This window comes from Passer domesticus, chromosome 11 (assembly GCF_036417665.1).
Source record: "Passer domesticus isolate bPasDom1 chromosome 11, bPasDom1.hap1, whole genome shotgun sequence".
Taxonomy (NCBI): Eukaryota; Metazoa; Chordata; class Aves; order Passeriformes; family Passeridae; genus Passer; species Passer domesticus.
Window position 1 is genome coordinate 23584625 of NC_087484.1, and position 25110 is coordinate 23609734.

At 49.4% G+C, this 25110-nt stretch overlaps 1 protein-coding gene across 2 annotated transcripts in view; it reads right to left on the reverse strand.

Moving 5' to 3' along the window:
* GPC1 (glypican 1) overlaps nucleotides 1-22840 on the reverse strand; it is a 200714-nt gene extending 177874 nt beyond the window's left edge. The window contains exon 1 of one of the 2 annotated variants that reach the window (XM_064435837.1): nucleotides 22314-22840. In XM_064435837.1, the coding sequence (XP_064291907.1) occupies nucleotides 22314-22470 (157 nt within the window). In that variant the 5' untranslated portion in view covers nucleotides 22471-22840. Of the gene's footprint in view, nucleotides 1-6447; nucleotides 6585-22313 lie in introns of those variants that run through there. The other variant, XM_064435843.1, reaches the window with a different exon arrangement.
* Nucleotides 22841-25110: the final 2270 nt, after the last annotated feature.

Sequence of the window (25110 nt, forward strand, 5' to 3'; positions counted from 1 at the left end):
CCGTGGATGTTTGCTCTGATGGGTTATCCCCTCTCTCCAGCTCCTCCTCCCCTCATGGATGGCTGGCTCTGGAGATGCACCATGAAGGTGGCACCAAGCCCAACTTCAACCCAATTTTCAGCCTGCTTCCCCTGGAGCGGGGCAGGTGTGTGCTGCAGAGCCAGGCAGTGCAGGAAGGAGATGCAGTACTATCAGCAGCACTGCTGGGGCTCTCCCGAGACAAGAGAAATTCCTGTCCATGGCTCCATCCCATCCAGGAGAGGAGCAGCTGCCGAGTGCAGCAGACCACAAAGGCTGATCAAATGGGGGCCATACTGGCACACAAACGGGGCCATACTGGTAGACATGTGCACCAAATTGGGACAACTTTTTTTTTTTCCCTGTGTCACTAAGCAGGGCAGAGGAAATGCACTCCGGATACACACACGCACCCAAACCACAGCCAGCTTGCTCTGGGGGAGCTCACTCCTAATCACAACCAGCTCTCTGCTGCTGCAAGCCCCTGCTCGGTGTTTTTTAGCCTGTCACAGCACAGACCCAAAGGCACAGGCTGTCTCTTCTCCATTCAACAAGGCAGTGTCCCTGGCAGGGTGGTGTGTGAGGAGCAGCTTTCATTGGGTCAGGGTTTTACACTCCTTCCCTTCCTGGCTGAGAGGAGAATGGATTGAGAGCAGTCCTGAGGAGAGGATTTGGGGGGCCAGTGGATGAGAAAGAGACCAGCCAGAGGGCTGCAAGGAGAATGGACTCTGGTATCTGTTGGACTGGAGCTGCAAAAGCACTTGCTCCCAGCCCAGGGGTTCAGCTTTAAGAGAAGCTTTAATGGACGCGGTTCAGTCAACACAGGTGGCTTTGAAAATCCTACTCCTGAAATCCTTTGTGTGTCGGCAGCTGCTCCTTGGCCAGCTGAGGGGCCCTGAGGCTCCAGCCAAGCTGCTTCTCCCCATTTGCTGTGAGCACTGAGGCTCCCGGCTGGCCTGAGCCTTGCTAGCTGATGGAGGATGTAACAGCAGCATGAAGAGTGAGGTTGTGCTCTGCTCAGGGAAGCCAGAATGCCCTGGCTGCATCTCTGTAGCAGAGATTTCCAGCCCCAGAGCCACTAGTGCATATCCTTTCCTCATGACTAAGCTCAATAAACCTCAGCACCCCGACCCCTGCGTGTGACAAGTCCGATTTTCACCTTGTCAATCCTGAGGAAAGGTCTTTGCAGACTGTGCCTGCACACACGGGCAGCCCTCGTGGGCCTCATCAAGCACTGCTGAAAGGAGAGGAGCCCAGACACGTGGCTGGTTTGGAAAGCCCTGGAACCTGGGATCTGGACACGCAGGAAGCAGCCCAAATTTGTCATGACTTCTGGTTCCTTGGCAAGAGGCTGGTGTTTACATAAACAAAGTGAAAGCAGAGGCTCAGTGGTGACAGACGAGCCCTGAGAGCTTCAGCAAAGGGTAGGACCGAGGACAGGTTGCATCCCAGCAGCATTTTGAAAAAGGTACTGCTGTTAACTTAGGCTGGACGAGGTAGAGAGCTCTCCTTCATGAATTATAGATAAGCCCTACGATGCACCAAGTGCCAGATACCCTGATGCTCTGTTAAATGCAAGGGAGGAGGGAGAAAAAACCATGCAAACACCTCATTTCCCAGTCTGGTGTGAGTTTACAATGAAAAACTCTCAGAGGCCGAGGGACACACTTCCAAAAGTAGCCCCATAAGGCTGCAGACAAGCAGAGAGATCTTCAAAGAGAGATTAACCCTCTAATTCAGGCACATAATGAAGTGGACAGATTAAAACAAAACAAAGCCAAACCCATGCTGAGCCAAGAGCAGCTGAGAGAGAAACGTGGCCACTGGGGAGGGCTGCAGCCTGGGACAGCAACCTTCCTCCTGCCAGCTGCCCTGCAAAACCTGGCCAGGGAGCCAGGCAGGGCAAGGCAGAGCATGCAAACCACCAGAAAATGTTATCTCCATCAGGGGATGACACAGCCTCACAAAGCATCCCCCAGCTGGTAAAAAAGATAAAGGGTTCTGTGGGATTTGGTAACTCGAGTGCTTGCATTACTGCAAACAAACACTTCTGGCTTTTGCAGATGTCTGAAGGACTGGCAGGCAGCTGTGCAAAAGGAAGATGAGGAAATTGCCCATAAGAAAATGGTTAATTCAGACCAAAAAGGCAAGAGCAAAAGAGCTTGGCAGATCTTCTGAGGGCAAAGTTACAAACCCCCCTTACTGAAAGTCTGGATCTGGGAAACTCAATCTGATGGAGTTAAAAGACACTATTTTGGCCTGTCAGAGCCCTGAACCAGCCAAGTTCAGCCCAGCTGCTGCTGTTCACAGCTACAGTGGCACCTCTGAGCAGTGAACCAGAGAAACTCAGCTTTCCCAGCACATCAGGGACCTCTGAGCAACGCCAGATAATTGTACACCATCAGCTAAAAAGAAAAAATCTTATTTATTTGGGAATAGTTACATATTGGAAAAATACTATTTTTAATATAAATTATGACAGGGTTGTAAGAGGAGAAGGCAAGGCATTTTTAAATAGTTTCACCTTGTTGGCAGAAGGTGATGGTGGCTTCCTTCTTTTGTGTGTTCCACCAGCGCTTTGCACTACCATGTCAGAGTTGGCTGCAGAAGTGAGAAAAAAATCTTCAGGAGGTATCCAGGTTTTCTCCTAGCAGTTTTAGCAGCTGGTTTCCTTTTGCCAGTGCTGTGCTTGGCCCTCTTGTGCTCCTCTCCAAGATGTTTCTACCAGTTCCCATTACCAGGACCCGGCAGTCAGGGCCACTCCTGAGGGACAGAGGTCTGCAAACAGATGGCAGCTCACTGAGGGTCACAGAGCCCAGCATTGCTCAGTTCTGCTCTCACCTGGCTCCCTCAGGACCAAAGCTCCAGTGCAGGTGGTCTGTTCTGACCTGACAGGTTTCCTGGGTGGATTACAGTGAGCAGCCAAAGGCTGGGGCAGGTGGAAGCACCAGGAGATGCCAGGGATGGCCCTGGTGTGCAGGGTCAGGGGCTGCCAGCACACACCTGCCTCCAGGCTGGTATTACTTACAAGAAAACAGCAGCAGCACCATTTTTGCACAAGACAAGTGATAAAACATCACTTAGTTTGCACCAGCTGAGCCTTCTGCCTCATGGGGTGGCAGAGATGGGCTGTTAGAGAACCCTGAAGTTGCACTCTCATGGAGAACAACAAAAAGCTTGGGCAGCTCTTCTTTGCAGTTCCTTTTCTAACAGGCACTGAGACCCCAGGGATGCTTTTGCTCTGCTTGACTTCTCCTCATAATTGGCTTTTGCAGCACCTCAGGTACCTGGGGACACAGGGAGGTGTTCCAGCAGAGCACTGAGGCTGCAGGAGGTGTGAGAGGACTGAAGCCATGGCCCAGCTGTCCTTTCCAACTCCACACTCCCCGTGTCAGGCCAATATTCCTTCTTGCTGAAGAAGGAATGAACTCAGGTAACTCAATTATCAACAAAGGATCAATTCAATTAGTGCAGAAAACAGAAGATCAGGACAGGCAAGACCACATGGATAGTGAGTTTCTTGGAATATTAAAGTCACCAGGATATCCCATTGCTCTGCCTTTTTCCACATGAATTTTCCAAAACAATTTTTTGAGCCTCCACAATCCTACTTCTTTACCAAGCAGCATCCTTTCTTGCTGCCCCAAAACCAAAGTCTGCCCTTTACACGTGCCTGAAAAGAAGAGATAGGCCCTGAGTATTTTGTCACTTGAGAGGTTAGCTCAGATTGTTTTTAATAGTTTGTGCTGCTCATAACTGGTTTTAAACTGACAGGGGAAAGCGATAAAAGAGTAAGATCTGTGTTTCTGAGCTCACATCAAAGAAGAGCTTTAAAGAACCAGTAAAAAGGCTGTCAAAAAAAGGAAAGCTTTACCTAGCAGCCTAACAAAACAAGCCTTAAAAAATGAGAAATAGTGTCCCAAAACAAATTAACCAGAGAGGGAAAATGTTAGTTGAAAAGTAAATATTTAACAGGGCCTGTACCTGCTAAGAGAAAAACAAAAAAGCCTAAAAAAAGCCCTGCTCACAAGAGAGATGGTTTTTGCTGCAGAAAGAAAGGATGGCCATAGGACTTGGAAGTACTTACAGTTCTTTTCTGCACTACTGACTACGTCAGAGTCATCAGCCTGAGCTTGGCTCTCCATTACACCGCACACAGCCTCCCGATTATTCACTCCCTGACACCAATTTCTCTTTCAAGGCTTCTTTAAACGTCCCTTTGTACCCCCAGCTTTTTAGCTGCCATCATGAGCCTTCAAGGTTTAGTGCTGGGAGACAAAGCAGCGGCCTCCTGATGCAAAGATTAATGGCACTCCACAAAGAAGTGCAGACACATGAATTATCCACAGGTCTTTCATTCTCCCAGAGCCTGCTGCCCAGAGCAGTGGCAGACAGGTACACACACCCACCCATCCCCCAGAGATGCCCAGGGATGAAGGGCAGCAGCCAGCAGCTTCTCCTTGTGTTCCTGTTGGAACCCTGGCTGCTGAGAATTTCAGATTTTCTGTGCTGACCCCCAGGAGAGCACTGCATTGACCTGAGGCCCTGGAGAAGGCTTCCAAAATGGAATGGTAGAACTGGGATTGTGGGTGTGGAGTTTGAATAGAAGTGTGTGATATCACAGGGTGGAAAACTTAGAGTTTAAGGGTTTAGAATACAGTAATATCTATAAAGAAAGATGGAGATTTTAGGGTAGAGCCTGGTCCTTCTTCTTCACCTTCTTCTCCATGGGTTTGGGTGGTTTTGTGTAACTGGATAAAAAAGTCCACATTGCACACACGGGTGGATGGTTATTGGGTTAAAAGTAAAAATAATTATGTGTAATTTCTTCAATTGGACAGTTTTTCCTTAAAAAGCCTTCTAGAGAGAGAGATGGGGCTCCATTTTTAGTTCACTAGAGTGAAGTGCTGCAGAACTCAGGGTTTGTGAGAGTGTAACATGGAGAAGAACTAATAAACATCTGAGTCCAAATGAGAAATTCCATCTCACACATTTAATCCTGACCCTGCAGAAAAGAAGCAAAGACCCTGAGGTGCTTCCCTCTGGATCCACGCTGCAGGGAGTCTCTCCCAGCTTCTTCTGCTCCTGCTGAGCAGTCCCACAGCAGATGGTGCTCGGGGCTTATACCTGGAGCAGCGCTCAGCAATCTCAGAAATGCTGTGTTCTGATGTGGATTTCCCCTAAATTGTCTTTGCCACTCCCCAAACAAGAGCTCAGCCTCATGGATTAGTAGCTCCTCAGTCACTTGGCTCAAAGGGAGCCCATCAGCCAATTCCAGTAAGCACTACTCAGCCGGGATGCAAAAAGAGGTTTTGGCAGCACCTGCTGCTGCTGCCAGCCAGGATCTTCAGGTCCTCAGGTCACTCCAAGCAGCTCAATTTCCCTTCTCAAGCTGCTCCACTACAGCTATCTGATATTGTCCCCTTACTCCAGGCGGCCCTTATAGAAAAGAAGATGCAATCACTTCCTCAAATCTTCAATTGTCTTGTGAATGCAACTCCTCCTTGGTATTAGGCTTAGTAATAAAAGCCCTTTTACAGATTCATCCAAGTGAAGAACAGCTGTGCAAGTTCAAGGGCTTTTCTGGTTTAAAAGAGTGAAAAGTGCTATTTTATATAGTGGGAGATGAACTTACAGAGCTTGCTGCCATGGACTTTGTGGGGCAGACCTTATCCAGCAAGTTTAAAAAGAGATTAGATAATATGAATGCACAAAAGGTCTGTGAAGGACTGGGCAGAGATGTACCCCAGCTATCCCCTCTGGAGAAGCTGAGGGTGTTTGGGAGTAGAAAGTGACAGACTTCAGAAAGGTGGCACAGCCACTCAGTTCCTAACTGTGCCCTCTGGAAGCACTGTCAGACAGCCTGCAGGTTCAGTCAGACATTTCTTACCTTCCTGCAGGCCCCCTCACACACCGCTCCTAGGCCTGGCTGTCAGAGCAAGAACCAGCTGCCCATGGAGGCCAACCAGACACCACATATGGCCCCTGAGGAGCTCAGAAGCTCTGGCTTCTGCACCATCATCAGGCAAAATACACAGCCCAAAGCACAGGGTGGAGGACACTGCAGAGGAAACCTAACTTAGAGTTGTCATCACCTTGCCCAGGTTTCTTTTGCACAGACCAAAACCCAAAGCCTTGCCTCAGCTGGGGGTCGGCCCAGCAGTGAGCCCAGGGAATCCTGGTGTAGGGACCAGGCCCACACCAGCCCCTCCACATGCAGTGGGGGAGGGAAACAAATCACCCAATCCATGTCAATTTTTGTGCCAACTTGATGTGTTGCATGTGTGATTACTGCAGAAACCAACCTGGGTAATTACAGCCATCTGCACCCATTACTACCATTTGTGTGTGTATTCATAGAAACTGCACATTAGTTAGGCATGCCATTGCACAAACATATTAACCAGCTAATTAATTAAAAGAACAGACCTTCTCTGCTTAGGAGGAGCCCATCACCCACTAATCAGAAGAATATATCTTCTCCATCTGTTAGATCACTTGCTCCCTCCCCAGGGTCACCAGGGAAGATGCAGCTGGCCTGCAGCCTCCAGAAGGCTGTGCTGGCGTGGTGAGCATTCTGCTCACTGCCTTTGTGCAGCCAGGCTCCAAGACCATGGCTGCTTCTGGAAACATGACCTTGGCACTCCCACAGTGCTCCTGGATTACCTCAGGTGACCTCTGGATTGGACACCAAGCACCCCTGCACCCTTCCCAGTGCTCATCTGCCAAGCGTGGGGGCTCCTCGCATGCCCCTACCAGGGCAGCACTCTGGCAGCCCCAGTGCACATCCCAAAAACCCCTCCTGCCAAGCTGGGCCCTCTCCTGGCTCCTGTTTCTACAGCAAACTCCCAGAGCAACAGCAGATTATAAATACACAGGGGACGGCTGTGCCCCATGCTTCCCTGACATATGGTTCTATCTTCAGTCAGAAACTCTGGATTTAAATTTAGGGATGGAGCAGGAGGTTAGGTTTCAAAGTTCGAAGATAAATCCCCCGGGAAGAAGTAATGAGGCCAGATTTTTGTCCCTGGTGTACAGCCTTAAAGCAGATGGGAGCAGGGAGTCAGTTCTGTCAAGCAAACCACTTTTTGTGAAGCCCTGAGAGGCTGTGCCCAACTTCTCAGCTCTTTGAAGACCTGCTGCAGCTCCAGCCCCCTGCACCAGCTGCTGCTACACCAGCCCTGACGGGGCAGTCACAACTCCTGCTGAACACACAGACTTTGGGAAGAAAAATATGGCTCTGATGCCTCAGGTTTAGTTTTTATATTTTTCAGATTCTGTGCTGCTTTAGTGTGTGGGTCTGAGCTTCTCATATGAGGGCATGGTGAGCTCTCTGCACAGAGCAGGGAGACAAAACAATTCCTGCTCTAGCTGGGGACCAAGGACACATGATCCAAATCTCAGGCCCAAGAGCACAAACACCGTGGGTTGAAGAGAGAAAAACAAGAGTGATGGGACTGCATGGGCTGAAGCTGGAATTGGACAATGAACTGCAATCTGCAAATGGAGCAGAGCTGATCCCAGTGAGAGACCCCGTGAGCACTCGTGCATTTTGTGACCATTTTGGTTCATCTTGGGTGCAGCCCTGGCTGGGCTCTTGTGCTGCCCAAGGTGGATCCATTGAGGCCTTTTAATAAATCCCTGCTTTATTCTTTAACTCCATCTAGTCTCTGTTCTAGGTCAGCCTGCACAAGGCATCAGCTCCAGCTACTGCCTTAGAGTAACTCGTTGTATTACCTCAGATTAACTCCTTCTGTAGAATAACTCCTTCTATCAAAGGGCAGCAGTATCTGCTTCAGGGTGTATCAGTGCCTCCATCAGCTCCCCATCCCTTCCAAAACAAGTGTATGTGCAGGAGTAGTTAGCTATAGGCCCAACAGCTTTGGCCATTTTTCATTTGTGATGAAAAAAGGAACGAGTCAGTTTCAAACCATTGTGAAACATTTGTGAAACAAGCCAAACCCCTCCTTCCTGCACACATGAAATGCAGTGCTGAAGAAGTTACTGCAATCCAATAAAGCGTAAAATGCTTTCATCATTGACAATATAAATGCTTACCCTAGTTATAGACGAGTTCAAGACAACTCCACAGTAGATTTAACTTTGGTTTTCCTAAAGCTAGAGAAAATTTTCTATCTTTATAAATTAAAAAAAAAAAAAATTCCATTGCACCCAGATGTGGGAGACTGGTTGCAGCTGATGGTGCTCCATCAAGTGGGACCTGTGCACATACTGCACTTGGAGCACCCCAGTTGTTGACCAGGCTGTTTGGTCACTTTTACACTTGCCAGGAAGCCTTCTGGTATCTCTGCCCAACCCTCTCATTCTACAGCTCCAGAGATGCCCTAAGCTCTACAAAACCAGCAAACTACCAGGGTGTAGGTCCTGCCTGCAGCTCATCTAACTGCTGCAAAGGATCCAGAGCAGGACCAAGGGCTGAAGCAAGGGACCACAACACACCTGGATCATTTCCAGATGGTTCTGCTGCAGGACCACAGCACCAGCACTGTGCATGTTAAACACACAGGCACCTTCCTCACACTCTTCTCCAAGCACAGACTCTTTACTGCTCTGCAAAACACCAAATTATGTGGACTGCATCCATGACTTGGTCCAGTGCCTTCTGAACTAAGGAAAAATGCCTTCAAAGAAACTGCATTTAAAGGTGGTCAGAGCAATGCTGTCTCCTCCCCTCCTCTGTGACCTGCAGAAGGCACAGAGCCAGGGAAAGGCTTTTGGGAGAGCCTGCACCCTTGGGTGCTCCCACCCTGCAGGAACTGCTCCTCTCCTTGTGCCACCTGACCACCTCGGCCCTGCTGAATCCAAAAGTCATCCAAACAAAACCTGTCATCCCTGGCCCCTCAACCACTGAGAAGCAGCAAACATGCTGAGTTAAGTGCAAGGCAAGCAGTATTTTTATTTGGTTAATTAGAATTGCTCATCAAATGAAAACAAAGGAGTGATTTACTGCAGAACTGGTACAGGTAGTGGTTACATAAGTACATTCCTGCATATTTGGCTACATTAGGAATATTTTTTAATTAACAGTTTCTCCTTGGCTAAAGCAAACCATAGAAAATAAAGAAAGAGAAGTTTCACACAAAGATACTGCCGAATCCCTCAACTGCCAGCTACTTTTTTTTCTGCAGGGAGGATTTTAAATTAAAAGCAGATTGCCTTCATTAGCGTTACCAGAAGCCATGTAGCTGCCAAAGCTGACAGAAACACAACTGTGATTTGCAGATTTGGCAAGTGCCATTTTCTCTTTCTGCAAATGTGGGGAATGTCATTTATATTACATTTGAGGGGAGTTTTTGGGGGACACTGCAAAAAACTACTCCTTTCCCAGGAGAGGAAAAATATCTCCAGAATAGCAATTTCATCATCTGGGGCTCTCAAGTTTTGTCTCCTTGTTAACAGTCCAAGAAAGTTCATTGCATTAAATGTGTGCGGGAATTGGTCAGACAGTGAGTGTTACAAACGGTCTTCTCCTGATCACTGAGCAGAATACAGCAGCAAGCCCAAAATAAACATTTCAGCAGTGATCTCTGACATATAGCCATACTCAAGCTTTCCATGACATGCTGCCAAACCCTCAGAAGCCGTTCAGCATGGATCTCACCAAAACCCCTATTTTCTTTACTTTATTTTAGCTGATGATAGGAAAGTTACATTTCTAGCAGGGCAGCTGTGTTTGCAGGCTGCATGCTCTGCTCCAGAGAGCCAGCCTTGGTGATGAGGGGAAAGCCTTGGTAGTATTTTTACTCTGATTGCTGGGTGACTAGCTGTGAATAGCTGCAGAGCAGAGGGGGATGCGTGAAGGGACTCCACAGCCTCCCCCAAATCCTACAGGTGTATTTCAGTTTGTGTTAGACGTGTGCTGGTTTTGGGGCTGAACTGAGCTGCTGGTGTGACAGCAAAGCCCCAGGGTGACCCTGACCCAGTGTGTTCCCTGGGGTTGGGAACAGACCCCTCAGCACCAGCAGTGCCCTCCCGTGTGCCTGCAGCCCTGGCCAACATGATCAAAATTCCAGGATGAAAAAACAAGAGAAATGCCCTAAAAAACCCCAGATGCTCAGTGGCATGGCACTAGAGACCACAGCACCCTGAGTGAATGAAGGATTTATTCCCCCAGCTGTAGCCAAAATGGGAAGGTCTGAACACACTGCTAAACTCTGCAGGAAGTAGTTCAACACAGTATTACCACAGTCACAAATGTGAAGTCTGTCTGCAGTAATTAGGATTGTACTACATATGATTTATTAGACACTGTCTTATAATCAAGACTAAAATAGCTGCCTACATTGTAGTTACCAGTTTCTTAACTGTCTAAAAATAAAGCGACAAATGTAATGCAGTGCCAGACATGGAACCAAGAGAAATAATGTTAACCTACATGGAGCCTGCAAATGCAACCACAGTGTGCCTGCTGGTAACCTTCAATCCAGCCTGGAGTTAAACACTCAGTGACTCTGCAATTTTGGTTTGTGCCTTCAAAAGAACCAGAGAAGCCAGTTCTGTCTCTGTAGTCCAACTCTGTTTCACCACACAGTGAACGGGGTTCATTATCCATTGAACTAAACACTACGCAATGAGTTAACAATAATTAAACTGAAAGAAACACAGATTAAAGGAATTTATTATTCCCTGATCTGCCAAGCAAATTGTTTAGATACCTGCAATCAATGAGTAATGATGAAACAGAATAAAACCCCAACAAACCAAAGAGCCAACAACAGGCTCGTAAAAATCTGTTCAGGAAGGCCCATGTATCTTCGTTAGGCTGAACAGCACAGCATTTTAATCAACAAAACCCTCCTGTCTCTATGCATCGTGAGATCAGAGGCAGAATGTGGCCCAGAATGATGCTGTTACTGTTTATTATTCATGTATCACAGGACTGATGAAGATTTATGGTCCCATTGTGCTAAGTACTGTATAGCAAAATTCAGAGAAACAGTGAGAATCTGTACTCCAAGACTTTATAATTCAAAGACAAATTACAAAAACAAGGTATTGTAATTTAAAGACACTAATGAACAGATGGGGATTGGAGATACAGACAGATTAAGCAACTTGCCCAAGGTCATGCCAGACACATGTGCCAGAGCAGATAATTTAACTGATCTCTGGAGTACCAGCACAGGTTTTTACTCATGTAGGAGAATGCTGTTGCTTCTCTTTGATTTCACTAGATGTCATATTTCATAAGCTAATAAATAAGTTCAAAATTTGCTAATGTTACATGACAGTACTGGAAGGATTTTCTTTCATCTCTCCCTCCTCAGAAGACCATTATTAACAAAAGTCTTCTGCCTACACCTGATCTGGCACAATTACAGCATTTGCACAGAATCACAGAATCATTGAAGCCTAAAGGTCTTCTGTAGCCACCTAGTCCAACCCTCCTTCAAAGCAGGACAAACTAGAGCACATGCTCCAGGGCCTGGTCCACATGAACACTCTGAGTATCCTCAAGATGGAGATAGAAATCACAACACGTCTCTGTGCCTGTGTTCAATCACTCAGGGTGAAAAAGTCTTTCCACGTATGAAACGAGAACTTCCCCAGTTCCAGCTGTGTCCACCACCTCCTGTCCTGCTGCCACACACCAAGTCCAGCTCTGTGTCCTCTGTTCCCACACACTGAGGAGCTGCAGGCAGCAATGGGATCTCCTCTCCCTCTTCTTTCTGGTCCTCACTTGTGAACCTGCCCAGCATTCAGAGCTTGAGCACACTCCAGCCCCCCCAGCAGCTCAGAGGCTGTGCCAGAGCAGCTCCACTGCAGCCACTCCTCTCCTGGACAGGTGCCCTGAAATGGGCATTGTGCTCCAGATGCAGCCCCAAAGCCACCAAATACAGACTGCAAGGCACTTCACACCATTTTTTAAATAAAGGCTGCAAATGCCTAATTTTCTTTTATCAGTTATTGCATTTTTATGCATTCCACACCACACAAACCCTGCAGCCTCCAGTTTACAGAACAACACAGGAACATTATTTTTGCCCACCACTTGTGGACGTTTGCTGTTCCGGGGATCTCAGCATATGCAGGCACACCGAGCTCCCAGAGCAACCAGTGCTCCCCTAAAGAACCCTGCAAAGGGACATTTCACAAGTCTTTTTCTGTAGCTGCCAAAAAGGATAGCCAGGTCAGCTGGAGTGATGTAAAGTGCTCAAAATATATCAGTGACAGCAGGATAACACAAGACACCGTGCTGCTGGACACACATACATCAGCAGATACATTTAGGAATTTCAGTCCTAAAACCTGTCACACAGTGTTTTGCTAACAGTGAGAAATATTTAATTTACGACTGTGACAGGAGATGTCTTCAGTGCAACACAAACAGTAGCAGCAGTGTTACTAATTAAACCAAAACTCAAGCTCCCAGACAGCTGATCCAGGATAGTGGGAGAAGTGATACTGCATTTCAACACAGTGCCTTCCTCCCCTGGTTTACAAGTAAAATGTGCCCCCTGTCAAAAGGTGAATGTTCTTTGCTTATTTTAAGAATAAAGTCAGTTTAAGCTTTGCTTCTTTATATTTGCTGGCACCTGTAAAGATTCACCAATAAAACTTTCATTTTAATTAGTTCTGCAGAAGTGCTACCAACATTTGGATTAGGTTTTCTCTGAATGCTCCAAGGAGCAGCAGTCAGTCCACTCAGCCATCCTGATACAAAAGGCTTGGCACAGACACATTTGAGGCTCCAGTGACCCCACAAGTGAACACTGCAGGACATGTGGATATGGCAAAGCAAGTTGTGCCCCATGTCCAGATGGGACAAAGCAGCTGGGTGTTAGAGGCAAGCTCTGGATGCCAATGGCACTTTTATACCAACTGTGAAAGCAGAGCAATGGATCCCAGCTTTGGGATTCCTCCATTTATGGATGCATTTAAAGCCACACCAAGCAAAGGTACGTGCTACATCAAAACCCAGGGATCACGTCGTGTCACATTCATATTTTCTGAAAAATCCCTTTGCCCAGGATTTTTCTCCTGGGAAGCTGAGAAGCCTCAGAGAAAAAGGAAAACAATTTTATCTCATTTGCTTCTCCTGTGTTTTGCTCATTTGGAATGTGTTTGGAAATTGTTTCATTGGTTTCATGTGAATTGTTTTGATTCAATGGCCAACCAGTGTCAAGTTGTGTCAGGACTCTGCAGGGAATCACAAGTTTTTCATTAGTATCTTCTTAGCATTCTGTAAGTATCCTTTCTGGATTTTTTAGTATAGTATAGTTTAGTATTCTTTAATAGTACCATAAAATAATAAATTAGCCTTCTGAGAACATGGAGTCAGATTCATCATTCCTTCTTTAGTCGGGCACCTCTAAAATACAGTAAAATCGTGCCCCAAAGAGGACTTTGCCTGCATGAGAGGTGTGTCTGTGAGCACTGGGCACACATCCAGGTAACATCACCCCTCACAAGCTCAGCGTGCAGCCACCTCTCACCTGCAAAAGTTTGTGTTTGGGGCACAGAACAGACCTGCCACAAGTCACAGAATTGTTTAGGTTGGAAAGGACCTCTCCAAGATCATCGAGCCCAGCCTTTAAGCCAGCACTGCCCAGCCCACCACTTGCAAAAGGCAAACTGGAACACTCCTCTGACCTCCCCAGGCTCTTCCCAAGGTCTCCTCCACACCAATCCTCCAATACAGAAGCAGCTGGGGCACTGCCACACCCCACTGCCATGGGACAGGATGGGCACAGGCCAGGGGAGCCTGCAGCTGAGCCCAAGGGATTTCTACCCATGGGTTCCCACTATTGTGCAGCCCTTCCTCAAATTCACAGCAGATGAGTGCCTTAGCTACGCTCTGGCCTTGAGAGCCTCTCTAATAAAAATACCAGCCTCCTCCTCCTCCCTCATCAGGGAAGTCTCCCTGAGACCTCCCGCAAACGCAGAGAGAGAGAGAGGGGCTCTTTAGCAGGGGTTGTTTGGTATTCTGTCACAAAGCCAAACAGATGTTGGTAAAAATCTAAACTGGTTCTACAACTGTTTTAAACTCACACAGCTGTGCACAGCGAGCAACTGCATCGGGGGAGACGAGCACTGCTCTCACATCGAGGGGCTGGAGTTTAATAAACCAAACTTCCCGTGGCTCACTCAGGCTCCCTCACTCCAATTTAGCGTTTATGGCAGAGGAAACTGCTGAAACAAGAAAAGTGAAGCGGCTTTTCCAGCTCCATGGCGAAAATTTGCATCCAGATGGGGACTAGGACTAGAGCTGCCTGGTGCCAGACGCAGGCGGTGGCTGCAGCACGCGATGTCACCCCGATGTCACCCGCAGCTGATCTGGGGGGAGCAGCCAGACTGGGACAGCAGCCCTCACACAGCAGTCTGCTGTGCTTGGCACTGCCCTCAGGATCAATTACACAATGGAATACTGCAAACCTCAATGCAGCAACATGAACCGAGAGCAGAAGAGACTGGAGTGGCCTCTTTGTGTCTGTATTTTTAAAAATGTAAAATTGATGCTAATTTCTTTTATTACGATTTATTTATGAAGGAAAATTACAACTACAAATTTCTAAAATACTCGTATTTTAGAAATATGCCCGTCCAACTGAATTATACAGGATAGTTTCACAGTCCTATAAAATACTAATTTTTTGCAAGCCAAAACTATTTGTCACAGAGTATTTGCATTTTCGTAATATAAAAGATTGACTGTCTACATAAGTACTACCATGCTTCTCCCCAAAACCACAGCAAAACTTCTGTTGTTGTTTTCTTCTCTTTTTTATACTTCAGAAGAATGCATGGCAATTGAAAAACTGGTTTTACTCATGTTGCTAGCACAGGAGCCTGTAACAGCTGGGTAATTCTGTATTTCTGATTCACGCTGCACTATACGGAAAGGCACATAAAATCAAATTAGTTTTATAATTTCTACACAGGCAACACGGTTGTCATGAGTGTGTTTTTTAAAACTCAGAAGTAAAAGCATTCAGAAAAACTGTCACAGCACACTACTTATTTGAACTTTAAGAAAGAAAAGTTTTCCATATCTGAAGAATTCCAAGTAAAACAGGAACACATTACCGGGCAGAAGTGACTGACCAAGCTCACAGCCCTGTCACGTTCAGACAAGAATTTTAAGTGTCTGCAGTCTAAAGCTTCATTATTTTTTTCAGAACAATCTGGCAAAGGAGGTAACCCGATTCCCTGGGAATCAAATGTTACTTAAAGACAGGTTTCACCTGTCAGGATAAAACATATTCTGAGCAACAGAGTGTCAGGGTATACAGACATCATAGGAGAGGGCGGTCTGTCCTTCATGGCTAACAGAGAATGGAGGGAATTTTCTGCTTTCATTGAGTTTTGAATTTTATCTATTTTTTTGTAACTTTCAGAGGAGATTTTCTAACACAATGGCAGCTACAGCAGTGTTGTACAAACAAACTACAAAACACAGTGGAATAACCTTTGGGCAACTGCTGTGAGGGTTCCTGCAAGCTTTAGGATCTGCTCTCCCTGGGTCTCTCCCCATGGGGCAGAGTTACCCTAACAGCCATCAGTAAGACACAGACAGCAACACAAAAGTGTCCCTTTTCCCCAGGTAAATTTAGAGGTGAAGGGATTGTTATAGACTTGCTGCAGGCCGCCACCCTTGCAGGTGGCGTGTCTGCCCCACCAGGTGCCCACTCAACCTCTCCCTCCTTCTCACAGCTGTGCCTGGGAGTCAGTATTTGGGGGAAAGCTGAACAAGAAGGCCCAGCTCTTGCTTAACTTACAGAGGTAGAAAGGAGTGATTTGGGATTTTCAGAAAGACTCAATCTATGCAGCAGTTCAGAAGGGGAAGGTGAAAGCTGAGGAGAGCACTTGATGGTGACTTCCCTGCCACCCAGGCAGGAGCAGCACGTCCAGCCCCTTGCTGAATTAACACTCGACTGAGCAGAAGCTCCTGCAGAGGAACAGCCAAGGAGGTGACTCTAGGTTTGCTCCGTGCCCTCTGCAGGGCAGGACATTGCAGGGACAGGAGAGGTCAGGGCCCAGCCCTGCTGCTGTGGAGCTGGATGTGCTTCCATCAGGGATGTGCTTCCATCAGGGATGTGCTTCCATCAGGGACACCCCCTGCTGCAGGACAGGACAGGACAGGACACCTCGCTGAAGGCAGCTCTCTGCAGGGGCTTCTGTTCGGGCTTCCCTGAGCAGGAGCAACAAGAGCACTCCCCACCTGGGGAGCTGCTTGGGGGAAAGCAGCATTCCTGTCTGGCAGCAACACCAGCCCTGTCACAGAAGGTGGGCAGAGCCAGCTGTGAGCCAGAGCAGCCTGCTGTTTTGACAATGTCCCCTCCCTGGGGCCACCTGCCTGCTGCATGTACACAGCAGCATCCCATGGGGCAAAGAAAGAAACCCAATATACAGAAACACGTAGGATTCAGCAGGGACCTGGGCAGCAAACAGAAATTAAAGCTGCTCTCCCCAAGGAAGCCTGTGGATTTCCACAGAATTGAGATGTCTATTTCCCTGGTCTTCCCCTGAAATTCTCAGTTGAATGCTGGAAGCAAATACAAAATTTCTCCTTGTGCCAGTGACACCTGTCAGTCACTCCCCCAGCCACCCTGCTCCTCAGATCCACAGCCCCACAGGACAAGGGGAGGAACACAGGAGCTGCTGCCAGAGAGCAGAACTGCAGCACTGGCCCTGCCACACAGTGCTGAGACCACTGCAGACAGCAGGGCCAGGATATTGCTCAGACCAGCAGCTGTCTGGGGCTGCAGCAGTCCTTTCATCCTGCCTTCCCCCACCATACTGTGCCTAATGCAATTTGATGCTGCAATAAAAATAGATGATCCTCAACCCCCCTGCCCAGCCCAGTGGGCACTGGTGGGCTGGGCACAGAGCCTGTGCTCAGCTGCTGCTCATGGGCAGGTGCTCCAGGGCCTCTGTTTCTCTGTTTCCAGTTATTGTTGTTGTGGCCTACAAGGGAAAACCTCTGGCTTTAAATACACATTTTTGATAACGAAGCTACCAGCTCCCACCCTGCCTTTGGCTAAGCAAAGCACACTTAATAATTGGAATCACCCAGAGGAACACATCTATCTGTCCCCTCCACGTGAGACAATGGTACTGAGAGCAATAGAACATCAAACCAACTGTTTTATAATCGCTGCCAAAAACCACACGTCTCCTATCAAGCCCATGTGGAGAACCCAGACACTGAATGACACGTGTTCTTAAATAAAGCAGGGCACTTGCAGGGCAGGCACAGGAAAAGGAGAGATGAGGTGAGCTCTGCAGCTTCACACAGTGCTGCTGGTGGGTGTCTCCAGCGATACATCCATGCAAATTTTCTGGAAAAAGAAATAGCAGGCTTTTGCTTCACCAACAAAAGAAGCTGTTGAAATAGAGGGTTTTTTTCAGACACAGCTGATAAGGATAATTACGTGGTGGAGAGCTTAGTCATCCATCTCACAGCGACAGAAGGGCAGATTCTCTCAAAAATCACACCAGCAGCTCCCAGCACTCTCGGGAGCCGGCAGGAGGATCCCGAGCCGGGAATGCCGCTAGAGGGCAGCGCTCCATGCACGGATCCCGATCCACGGGGCCCGATCCATGGATCCCGATCCACACGGATCCCGATCCACACGGATCCCGATCCACACGGATCCCGATCCACGGGGCCCGATCCACACGGATCCCGGTCCGCGGGGCCCGATCCATGGATCCCGGTCCACACGGATCCCGTCCCGAGCGCTCCCGGCACCGCTCACCGCCTCCCCGGTCAGTCCCACCAAAACACCTGCCAGACGGAGGAGAAGGCACAATTCCCGGTGTTTTGCCTCGGCAGAAAGAGCACTCTAAAGGCAGCAGGCTGCCGTTCTGATCTGCCGCGAAGGAATGCAGCTCATTAACGGGATGCTGTTCTGTCTGGGAGCTGATCCTGAGAAATCCCTCTGCCCTGAGGAAAAACAACCCAAATGGAATGGCCACCCCAAAAGGGGCACTCCAGCGATTTTCAGTCATGGGTACAGCTCTTTCCTTGGGCAAGGAGGAGCCCCAGATTTTATGTTCCAAATCACAGATGTAGGCTTGTCCCACTTTGGAAGAGCCAGCAGCTGAAATATCCTCCAAGAAATGGGGTTCCATTATCCCCTTCCAAGAGCCTGATCAAGTCCCAGCTGGTTGCCAGACCTGTTCTCTACTTAGATAACACTTCTCTAAAGGGCTCAGACACATACACTTGACAATGTTTTCATCATAAAACCTAATTACACAGCCTAAAAGGACTAAAAGGTTAAAACAATTGTTCTGACTCCTTTCAGCTGGGGAGCCAGGGAAGGATCTGTGTGGGATGTGTGACTGGACGGGCAGCCTGGCAAAGTCCAGCTGGCTTTTTGCTGTACCCTCCTTTATTTAGCTCCCACTGCCATGTCAACAAGATCAATCTAACAGCAAGCCACATCTAGTGGCTAAACAATTAGTCCCAGGAATAAACAAACCAAAGCAGAAGTCCACACCAAACAGAGAACAAGGGCCAAGCACATACACATCAAATCACAACGCTCAGGTCTTCTCCAGTCCGTGAGGGAACCTCTGCTCGAGACACTGGGGAGCAGTCACCCATCCAACATCCGTAACCCCAAGACACTCCCATAAGTCAGAGAAAGTGGGATATTCCCCCCAAAAGAGCAATATTTTGTGGTGCTGTGGGCTCACCCTCTTCTATCAGAAGCCACACGGTGAGCCAGTCCCTAACACAGGCAATAGGAAGCACCCCTAGAGCAGCAGTGGGATCGTGGTGTCTGGGCAGCAGGAACGTGAGACAGTGGAACAGCTGCTGCCTCCAGAAGAAACACAAAACCTGGAACCTCTCAAACTGGTTTCCCTTACTTTGTAGCAATCATAGAACAGGGGTGTGGGTCATCCAAAAGGAGAGTGGGAACACTCTCCAACTCGCAGGAAAGCTGTGATTGAGTTAGTAGTACATCTCAAGGGAGTAAGTAGTCTAACTTTCCCAAACTCATGGAGTAGGGGGCTTTTCCTCAGCATTAGAAACTTTCTGTAGGCAGCTCTTCACCCAAGACTCTGGGCGCATGCTGTCTGTCAGGACTGCTAACACGAGCAGACACTGCTTTCATGTTTGGGAATTTTGCCATTGACTTCAAAGTACTGAGATATAACACCTTGTGTATTCCCTAAACACACTTAATAACAGCACCTGACACATTTAAAGTGCTTAGACATGTTAAAGGCATTGTACAACATTAGCAAAAAACCAGGAAACCCTGTCTAGGTGGTTCATGAGAAATCTGGTAAGCCAAGAGTCTATCCCTGCATCAGATGCTATCTATTAGCCAGCTAATAACTGTGTGACTCTTCTCCAACTGATCCGTGCAGCCACAAGCAGGGACTACCTTCTGGTGAGCCGTGGAGACACTAGATTATTCCTAATCCCCTCAAATCATAACTAAGAATACAGATTAGAAGGTGTAAAGTGTGCAGTAAGTGTTCTAAACCCAACACAAACACTGCCAATCTCAGTCTGAGTCAGAGCCTGCGTGCTGGGAGCTCGCTGAACTCCTTCTGCAGGGCAGCTCTGGGGCTGCAGTGTGGGGTTTGGCTCCTGGGGCTGGGCTGCTGTGCCACCAACACACACCAAGCACTGCCTGGAGCCAGGTACAGGCAGAGAGGAGCAAGGTCAGCAGAGCACAGCAGCACCACTTTGGGGACAAGGACACAGGGCTAAGAAATTAATGTTCCCCTTTGCTTCAGGGCAAGCAGTAGAGGGAAGAACAGCAAGGTCTTCTTGGAGAGGGACAAAGGAAAGGGCTTTTGTCTCCAGACAGCTCAGAAAAGAATAAAAACCTGGTTCATGAGGTAGCTCTTAAAACATGAAGGCCACCGTCAGGAAACTTCAGCACAGGTCTAACTGGGGACAACACTTCATCAACATCTCTTAACTTAACCAAAAGTTGCCCAATCACAGAATCACCAAAGTTGGGAGAACTCTTCAATATTATCTCATCCAGCCATCAACCCAGCACCACCAAAACTACCCCTTATCCACCATAACAACCCCGTATGCACAGCTCTGAGTGACTCCACCAACTCATCCTAATGCATGGCTAATCTTTCAGTGAACATTTCTTTCCAATATCTGATCTGAACTTGCCCTGGCACAACCAAACCCTTTCCTCTCCTTTCAGTAGAGACATGGCTGGACACACCTGCCCTCTCAGCTGTGTGCCCGGGGATGCATTCACAGGTGACAGTGGTGTCACCTGAGAAGGCTCCATGCAGGGGGAACCCCCATGCTTAGCGAGCTGAACTGCTGCCACTGGAACCAGCCTGAAGCAACGAGCAAATGTGGAATTACAAACTGCATGAGCCTGTACTTGGTACGTGTGGGGAAACTGCAAGGAGGCTCTTGAGACTCCTCTTCTTGGAGACAGCAAAGCTGGCACCAGCCTTTGCACTAACCTGCACAGCTGCTGAGGAGCACAGAGGATACACAACACTGTGCTTTGTCAGGATGTTTCTAAGGTTGTATCTACACTCACTGATGTTTTAACTGCACTGGGCAAGTTATACAGCGCACAGAAGTGCGTTCCTGGATGCGCATGGGTCAGGAGGTAATTACCAATGAAAATCATCAACTCTGGCAGCTGTTTTATACACCAGGTTAATGGTAGCAGCAGCAGGTTTATTAGTGGGACCTTCTTCCTCCAAGCACTTCTTTGTGTTACTTTCCATGCAGTATTCCTCAAGTTTTCATGGCATTTATCTACAGAGTTTCCCTGTCTACAGAAACAGCCAGAGGCACCCGGTTTGATACTCCAATTTTAACCACTGTGCCTTGAGACTGCCAGCGTGTATGCCCATACCAACACACAGCAGGAAACAACTCCTGGATCCTGGAAATCTGTGTCCTGACACTCCTGGAACCTCAGCCACTTGCAGGTACAAGATGTTTTACTGGCTGCTGGCCCGCGACAGGCGATGCTGTGACCGCAGCTGCTGCGAGCCTCGCTGGCTGCCCGTAGTACTATCCCCGCGTGCAGGGCTGCAGCCACCTCCACCAGTGTTTGTAAACACTCAGCCTTCCAAGAACTTCCCACTTGAAACACCACGGCTAATGTATTCACATCTGCAATAATTAGATGCAAACTCATAAAAAGCCGCTTTCTTGCTCAGCTGAAGTGCTATTCCATTAATAGTGATGTTCAAACGATTCTGAAACTCCCCACTGTTTAACTTTGAGGACTGCTCGTTTTGCTTGGGAAATTTACTCTCAGCTGTAACTTGACAAAGAAGGTATTAATTTATTCACATTTATGAGGCATGTACATGGTTCAGCCTTCTCCATTCATTGGTCAGACAACAAATTGGTTTCTCTGAAAAATTACCTGATGAAATATTCAACATAAGGCATTGTGTAGCTTAGATGTGCAGTACAAACTGCAGTTTTACTGGGGTGTCCCTGTGGGTTGGCTCTGGCACGTACGCCTGCATGTTTTGCGCTTTGTCTGAAGAAGGAAGCTCCCCACAAGCGAGGGGAGGGCTCTTGGATATGGGTCACAAGTTGGTGTATCAAAACTTTGATGAGAATTTTAAAAAACCCTACAATGCATCAGCATATTTTCCCCAAGCCTTCAGAGAAAAAAAAACAAATAAATCGAAACCCAAAACAAACCAGACCTTGAATATTCCTTGCTATTTCAGTTGTTTCTACAAAGAGGAGGAAATCAACCAAGATTTAGCCAAAGCCGGAATGAAGGCAAGAGGACACACTCTAATGTAGGTTGCACAGGTTTTCTCTGCACTTCACGTCTGACACAGTCATTTTACTCCTGCTTCATTTTCCGTAAGTGGCAAATACCCTTTACGCGTTTGCTTCCCACCCAGAAGAAGATTTAAACAAATCAATTCCTCTCTCACAACCTCGTGGCGTTTTCCAGCCCCGACACCAAAACCCATTACACTCCGATTATTCTGATTTCCGAATGAAAACCCTGGAACCCGTTTCAATTGTACTCAGAACAGAAGCAAGGAGACAATGAGAAAAAAGAAAGAGCCACCGCTGAACACTTGGTGCGACCACCCCCCTCTCACAGTTCCGTTCGCATCGCCACCGCCGGGAGAGACCCTTGGCAGCCCGGGCAGGGCTGCGGCGGTGCCGAGAGGGGCGAGGGGAGCCCGGCTCTTGGGGAAACCTCTCGGCTCCGACTTCTGGCCGCCCACGACCCGCGACAAACTCCAGCGTGGGGCGGCGAGCGCTGCCCGCGCCCGGCCCGGGCATCCCCGGCGGCAGCGGCACCGCGCCCCGGCCCCGCGGGACTCACCGGAGATCTCGGCCTGGGGCACGCCGCTGAGGCTGAAGCCCTTGGCTCCATACAGCTGCCGGACCTCGGCGCAGCTCCTCGCCTTGCTGCCGCTGTCACCGCGAGCCGGGGCGGAGGCGACACACAGCAGCCAAAATCCCCACGGGAAGACACGCATCCTTCTCCGCTGGCCCCGCCACCTGCCGTGCGAAGGGCAAAGCCAAGGTCCCGCGGCGCGGGGGCGGCCGGGGGGGCGCGGGGCGCGGCCCCTCCGCGGGCAGCCCCGGCGGGACGGGCGGGCGAGGGCGGCGGGCGGCGAGCCCCGGCTGCCCGCGGCGTGCGGGGAACAGGCGCCGGCGAGTTCAGCCCCGGACGCCGCCGCGGCTCGGCCGAGGGGGGCAGAGATCCAAGTTCGACCGCGCCGCTTCAAAGCCCCGGAGCGAGAGCGCGCTGAGGGCTTTTGTTCTTAGCGCGGCTGCATCCCCGGGCAGTCCCGCCGCGATGCTGCCGGCTGCGGCGCCGCCGGGCCGGGCGGAGCGCGGCGGGGCGGGGCGCGGGGCGGGCTGCGGGGCTGCTCCCGCCGCGGGGCCGGGCCGGGCTGGGCTGGGCTGGGCTGTGCCGGGCTGGGCTGTGCCGGCACCGCTCCACCTGCGCGCCGAGCGGCGGCGGGGCGGCTCCGGGCGGGCAGGGCTTCCCCCGCCGGACGTGGCATCACGCGGCCCCGCCCCGCCCCGCCGCGGGCAGCGCGCAGCGCCCGGAGCCGCCGGAGCGCGGCCCGAGCAGCCCCGAGCAGCCCCGGCGGGCACAGCTCGGGGCCGCACGCCGTCCTTCGGCAAGGACAGCGCGCAGAGAACCCTTCTTTGTCTGCGGCGTGGCCCCGCTGCTCAACCCGCGGAGCCGGAGTTCCCCCAGCGGGTGGGAAAAGAGGCGCGTAGGAGGCTTAAATCATGGCACGCTTAGACCGGCGAGGAGAAGGCGGTTCAGCTGAGAGCCGGAGAGTCCCAGCAAGGTCCTGGGGAGACTGGAAGTGCCCCTGTAAGGGCAGGTGGGGGAAGAGAGGCAATCCTCTACGACAGATGCTCAGCTTTGGAGTTTACTTCATACAGCAGCCTGCCAGTTCCCGCTCTGCAGCTCTGCCAGCCGCGTTTGGAGCTGCTTCCCACAGAACTGAGGCGTGCGGTCACCTGTGTGTCCAGGCAGTGCCCGTGTGCTTCCCCAAAAGAGCTTGCAGGCTTTTGGCTAGCGTCTGACTTCTTTCCCGACAGACAGAAGAGCCAGCGACCGCTCCTGAGCCTTTGGAGAGCAGTTCTCTGTGCAAAAACGGGAGGGAGTCTGCCCGTGCCTCAGCTGGAGCGCTTGTGTGGGCTTAAGCCTTACAAGATAGCAGAAACCCCACACATAAACACCATCACTGCGCCCCTCCAAAACGTAGCAAAATTTTACAGAGATTGTAGCTGTTGGAGTTCTCAGTCACCCAGATGTGTGAAACTACATGGGAAACTGGTGTTGTTCACCCCATTGCTTCAGAACTGCTTGTTCTCCTGAGGGGTGGGAGAAGTCACTGCAAAGTAGGAGCCACGAGGCGTGGAAGGGTGGCAGCAGGGAGAAGTTGTTGCTTTCCTATGAGATCTCCTCTTAAATCTTCCTAATTAGATTCATCTGTGAGATGCCACAAAGCAGACAGAGAGGACAGGGAAAATCTCTGCAAAGACAGGGAGAATTTTTTAATGAAGATCATGACTGAGGTGCCACATCATTTCCACCAAAAGTTAGTAGCTTTGAGTCAGATACACCATACAGTCCAAATCTGAATTCTCTCGCAGATGACACTGTGCCTTTTGGCCTCTTGCATCATCTTTCAGTGGTGCACAGTTTAGAAACCCGAGGCTTACAGAGTCCCAAAATACACCTCAGCTTGGAGCTTGCTTTGGGAGCTTTCTGGAATGTGGAAATACTGTTGTTCCTGGAAATATGTGGGGAAAAATCTGCCATGGATAAAGCCTGACTTACCCTGTTTTTAAATGAAAACTCTTTTGTAAATGCAAAAGTACTGCACACTTAAGAGGTTACCAAGCAGGTTATATGGCACCAGGTTATTTCAGCCCATACTCCTGGGGATTTACTTTAATTTTGTAGCCATAGCCCTTTCCTCTCCCCAGGCTTTGAACATATCACTTGAAAACCCGTGTCAGAGGTCTCATCTATCTAATGTGAGTACAGCAATGGCAGAAAACAAGCAGCAGAGGAATCTGCACCTACAGTGCCGTGACTGGAGGAACACCAGGATCTTGTTGCTCCCCTTGGAAAACCAGAGTGAAAATCAAATACTTGCAGACACACGGGTAACAACAGTCTCACTTGAGTCTGTTGAGGGGAATGAACTCCAGGAATGCAAACTCCAAAGAGACAAAGTACTTGATAGAGAGGAAAGGCAGAGTCATAAACCTTTTATCTGGTCTGGCTGAGCAGAATGACTTGGGGTGGGTGACACAGGAGACCAAAACAGTACCCATTTCCTCTTTTCCTTCTCAAAGCCCGGGGTTGGATACTTGCTGCCGTTGCATATGGAGTGCTGGCTTTCAGCTCTGCCTGCAGTGACTTTGGGACAGCTCTGTGTGAGCTGTGGCCGCACCCCAAGGTTGCAGCACAGAGCTCTGTGCACTCGCACAGCTGCTGGCAGGGGAAGAGCTGGGACTGCAACCCTTGGGTTCTGGCCTCGGAGGCGTCCCCTGAGCTATAGATGATTTCACAGGCCAGAGTATCTCCCTCCTTGCCGTACATGTCGCTTCCCCCGGCTGGGCGGCAGTGCCTGCGGCAG